This window comes from Meleagris gallopavo, chromosome 2, assembly GCF_000146605.3.
Source record: "Meleagris gallopavo isolate NT-WF06-2002-E0010 breed Aviagen turkey brand Nicholas breeding stock chromosome 2, Turkey_5.1, whole genome shotgun sequence".
NCBI classification, from domain to species: domain Eukaryota; kingdom Metazoa; phylum Chordata; class Aves; order Galliformes; family Phasianidae; genus Meleagris; species Meleagris gallopavo.
Window position 1 is genome coordinate 105,741,119 of NC_015012.2, and position 5,513 is coordinate 105,746,631.

Below are 5,513 nucleotides of genomic sequence, written 5' to 3' on the forward strand. Positions count from 1 at the left end.
AAAAAGAGAGAGAGAAGTCCAGTGAAAGCTTTTAATACAAAGAATGCCTAAATAAAACATCATAGATTCATACCATAGAATAGTTTGGGTTCGAAGGACCCCTAAGATCACCCAGTTCCAACCCCCTGCTATAGGTAGGGACACGTCCCTCTAGACCAGGTTGCTCACAACCCATCCAGCCTGGAATGCTCGCAGGGAGGGGGCATCCACCACTTTGCTGGGCAACCTGTTTTCCAGTGTCTCACCACCCTCATGGTAAAGAACGGCACTTCAGTGCAAGCTTTCCCAGTACTGGACAAGTGCCCATTGCCCATCCTTCATCTTCTCCAGGAGTTTTAAGATTGGGTATCATTTACAAAAGCGAAGTTGAAAAATCAAACTGAAGTGACTGGAGAAACTGAACCGCAGAACACAAATTAGAGGGATTTCAGCTGTTTCATCTGCTGCAAAATGGCTTATTCAGAAACTGAAGAGTCACCGGAAACTACCACAGGTGTTAAGGGATGCAACCTAGAATCAAGGCTCCTTTGTCCTACGTATACCATTAATGAAACTACAGTCCCCCAGGCCCATGTGCGTGAGCTTGTCTGTATCGTCAGGAACAGCTTCTTTGAAACCAAGAAAGAAAAAAGTTAGCACAGTTAACCAGTCACTAAGCGTGCACCTAAACACATGCAGGAAGAGAACAGAAATAAACAAGGCAAAGAATGGGAGACCGGAAGATTACAAACTTCATTAAACATGATGGGAAATGGTGGATCAAAAATGACCGATTAACCCAAGGCCACTGAGAGTCAGCAAGAAGCCAAGTCCACAGGGGCACTTTCAACATAATCAGGAAATCATCTCTTCCTAAAGTGCAACACTTGGGATTTAGGCCAGAGGGAGAAAATATTACCGGTATATTCAACTCGTTGGCTGCTCGGTCTTGGTTCAGAACTAAAACTGGCAGAATGTAGGATGGCAGTGTTTTTTAACATACTTTTGAAGCTCAAAATAAGTGCTGCAAGGCAGACCCACAAAAAATAACAGTCTGATAAAGAATTTCATAAAAGCTCTAATGGTTCATAAAAAGATTTTATGGTGTGTTAAATGACTTAGTGCTGTGAGAGAAATCCAAAAGCACTCAATTAGTTCACTTCTCTAAGGGAAAACGATGACCAGAACCATCCAATACATGCCCTGTCTGGAGAGGAGCCACTGGGGACTATGATTTTAAACAGATCCAAGCAAATCCAGGTTCTCTGCTGTGCCTCTGAGGCCAAACATTCTGGTTTCCTCGGGCAGAGTTTGCTCATGTGTTGCTGTGTTTGAAATACTGAGTTAGAAATTGGGAACAATTAACATGTTCTGTCATCTTCCCTTGCCAAAGATGCATTTAAGGACTCCAGTTTCCACTCATTTATGGGGAAGAATATTGTTTTTTTGGTTTTTTGGTTTTTTTAAATCTAGTTGTAACATTTTCAGCCTGTTTATCTTCTGTTGTGCTGTCCATAACTTGGTTCCCAGGTGGTGATTCTGCAAAACCCAGAACATTAAATTCAGTGCAGTCCTTACCATTATAAAGCCACTGTGTGTATTTCAGGACTTGTCTGCACAGCAGAGGTAATCCATGTCAACCGAATGCAAGAACTTAAGCTAAATTTCAAACTGAATTGTTTGATGCAGTTCATCTCATCCACTTTAAATATTAATGTCTATTAATTCTCCTGAATATCTCTCTGCAGAGAAACCCTAAGATGTTTTACTCCCAGGAGGGTCCTGGCAACAAAACACAGCAGCACCTAATACTGAGATTTCTCAAGTTTGAAATGTTCACCAGATCCTCCATTTCTCAATCTGTGAATTTCTAATCCCGTGGTTACTGTCCTGGCGTTAATCTTCACAATTCTGTCAGGTCAACATGCTCATTTTCATATCTGCTAAGCTACATGTAAGCAGCTTCCTTTACTTCCCTACATCTTCAAAACATATTTAAGAAAACTAGAACCACCTTCATGCCGCACACAGCAACCATCAGATTATATAAGAAATGTTTGTTCACCAAACATTAAGAGCATGGAAGGAAAAAGTCTAATAGCTTCCAGCCAGAAAATTCAGAATTTAGCAGAGATGTCCTGAACTGCTCTCAGAGTGATGCGTGAGATGGTATTGCAATTGTGGGTGAGCAGCACCATCCAGTGGAGAAATGTGACATTTCTTCAGATGCTTTGCTCAGATACCCAGCTCTTATCAGTTAATAAACCCTTCCACCAAAACTAATTCTGTGCCAAGAGCATTAAAAAACAATTTCTGAAAGTTCCCTAGCAGCTCTGATCTAAACCACAGGAGGGGGAACAACCATTTATATGGGTTGATGGAGATAGGACAAGAGGGAATGGTTTGAAACGGAGGCAAGGCAGAGGGTGGTGAGGCACTGGAACAGGTTGCCCAAGGAGGTTGTGGAGGCCACATCCCTGCAGGCATTCAAGGTCAGGCTGCATGTGGCTCTGGGCAGCCTGGTCTGCTGGTTGATGACCCTGCACATAGCAGGGGGTTGAAACTAGATGAGCACTGTAGTCCTTTTTAAACCAAGTCATTCTATGATTCAAAGAAAAACAACTCCACAAAGGTGACCCTCAGCAACTAGATTTGTTTTTTGCAGCAACTGATTTAATAATGTATTACATACAGAAGCAATCTTAACTACAGAATTACTATTAAAACTGGAATCATTTGAGTTGGAAGGGACCCTTCTAAAGGTCATCTGTCCCACTCCCTGCACTGAACAGGGACACCCACAGCTCCATCAGTGCTCAGAGCCCATCCAGTCTGACCGTGGTTGTCTGCAGGGATGGGGCACCACCACCTCTCTGAATAACCTGCACCAATGCATAAATGCCCAATTAAATTTTTGAAAAAACTTACCAACAAAGTTTACAACTAAAACAACCCAAAAACTATGTGTAGTTTTATTTTCCTCCATTCACACCTGCACTTTCTAGTGGGAAAAAGATTTCCCTGATCATTCATTATAAGAAAGTCCACCTTTTACTGGATCTTCTGGTTTCACATTAACGATGTCCCGACATCACAAAGCTTACTGAAAACACCCAAAAATACAGAATTACAGATTGATAGAATGGTTGGGTTGGAAGGGACCTTAAAGCCCATCCATTCCCACCCCGTGCCATAGGCTGGGTGCCTCCAGCTCAAGCTGCTCAGCGCCCATCCATGGCCTTGGGCACTTCCAAGGATGGGGCACCCACAGCTCCGTGGTCTGTTTGAAGAGAAGGCAATAAAAGCAATTGAAGTCTTCTTGGGGTTGCTCAGCCCGGAGCTGGGGGAGGCTCAGGGAGTCCCACCGTGGCCATAAATCCCCACAGTAGATAGAAGGGAACAGGCAGCAGAGAGCGGTGGAGCTGCTCCCTGGGGACCCCCTTTCGAGCCTACAGCTTAGCCTCGATTTTGGCAGCAAGAAGCTGAGCGAAGCTGACCAAATCCTGCCTGCCTCCCGCCCAACACCCCACAGGCTTCCCGCCCTCCCGCCACCATCGCAGCGCTGCCGCACTCACGCTCTGCCAGCATCGCCATCTTGGGGGCTTTCCTCTGCGCGGCGCGTGTGACAAGACGCCATCCCGTCCGCTCCAATCTCCCACTTGCCACCTTTTTATTTTTATTACTATTTTTTAAACCGTTCTAAAATCCTGTGGAAGATATAAACCTATATCTTTGTTTCATTCCCGAGCTGCTTTTCCGGGTTTCCTCTTCGCGTGCAGGCGCTGACTCGGACAGCAGGCGGGGCGGCAGCCATGGCCGCCTGCGCGCAGCCCCGTGTGAGGGCTTGGTCCTTCTGCGCTTCTTTCTCACGGTGTCACTGCTTCTTAGTTGTAGTGCAGCACCCAAAATAAGACACGCACATGGCTGCTGAGTTCTTCAAAGCTGTCAGCAGGAGTGGCAGGAGTGCCTCTGCCCCTGGCTGCATTTTGCACCTGAATGTCACCTTAGGTGCTCTAACCTCCATAGCCCTTTCACTCTGGAAAAGATTCCCAGGTCCAACCCCAGCTCACCCCACCATGCCCACTATATCCCTCAGTGCCACATCCCCAAGATTCTGGAACACCTCCAGGGATGATGACCCCACCACCTCCCTGGGCAGCTGTGCCACTGCATCACCACTCTTTTGGAAAAGAAATTCTTCCTAATATTGAAACGGAACTCCCCCAACACAACTTAAAGCCCCTACGTCTCATCCTATTGAAGTGTCTGCCCCAGTTCCTCCTTTAGAAAAAGGGTACCAAGTTAATCCTTTGATAGTTCTCCCCACGTTAAGCTTTCAGAAATTCTCACAGCGTATGCTCTCACCAGACTTGTCTATCAGTTCTCTAAGTAGTTTCGGGTCATGTTTGTCAGTCTTGACTGATGGGAAAACAAATAAATGCTTTCTAGTCCTTCACTACTTGAGACAGAGATCTTTTCCTTTTGCCTCCCTTGTTAATTACGTTAGCCACTTGATTGCATCTAATCAATGTAGTGAAGACTGAGTGGATGAATCACCTTCTTAGTTCCCTCTTTGCTGCTTAGGGGATTAACCTTGCCTTTGGTCTTTCTCTTACACCTGCTGTGTTCAAGTTATGCCCCCGCTGTTTATATCTCATTCAGTGCCTTAAATTATCTCATTTTGTCTCTTATGCTCATATGATATATGTTTTTTAAAAGTTGGCCTAATGTTTTGTTGTGTCCTTCTGGTTTGCAGGTGGGTGTTATGCACCTGAGTACTTATTAGTGTCATGTTAATGAATAACTGTCTTTAATTCATAGACCAGGCTTCTAAGAGTCTGCTAATTTTGAGTTTACTGGGTTTTATCTCAAATCTATCAGTTTTATTTGGCTCCTCTACTGTGCAACCTTAGGAAGAAGAATCCTCATTTGCACCTGAAAAACAAAACAAAACAAAACAGGTTTATAGCACCTCTCACTTACAATTTTCCTCTTGTAGGAAATTCCTGGTAAACAGAATCAATTCTGGAAAGCCCCCCTACCTTTTTTTCCCCTGTCCTAACAAAATTTATGTGCACCAGAGGTCTGTCCACAACGTGGACAACCTCACTTCCTGAACTTTAAGCAAACTGGACATTCATAAGTCCGTCCAGAATCGGATGCACCCACATGGGAATGGGAATGGGCAGATAGGGATTGCAAGGCCACTCTCTGTAATCTTTGGTTGATCACGGCAAATGGGAGAAATGCCCAAAGACTGGAGGAAACTCCTTCCTGTCTTCAAGAAGGAGGACATGGGGAACTACAGGCTGGTCGGCCTCACTTGGGGAGCTGATGGAACAGCTCATCCTGGAAGCCATTTCCAAGCACAGGAAGAAGAACATAATGTGGAGGGGAAGGCATGGCCGACCAATCTGATAAGCTTCTATAATGAAATGACCAGCCTGATGGATGAAGAGGGAGCAGTGGATATTGCCTTCCTTGGCAAGGCCTTTGATGCTGTCCCTCATAAAAACCTTATGGACAATCTGTTG

The 5,513-nt window shown here is 44.9% G+C and overlaps 1 protein-coding gene across 1 annotated transcript in view; it reads right to left on the reverse strand.

Annotated features, from left to right (window-relative positions):
• PINX1 (PIN2 (TERF1) interacting telomerase inhibitor 1) overlaps positions 1-3,771 on the reverse strand; it is a 59,454-nt gene extending 55,683 nt beyond the window's left edge. Inside the window, exon 1 of the mRNA XM_003204612.4 lies at positions 3,555-3,771. Coding sequence (XP_003204660.1) covers positions 3,555-3,573 — 19 coding nt within the window. The 5' untranslated portion in view covers positions 3,574-3,771. The remainder of the gene's footprint in view (positions 1-3,554) is intronic.
• Between the last annotated feature and the right edge of the window lie 1,742 nt (positions 3,772-5,513).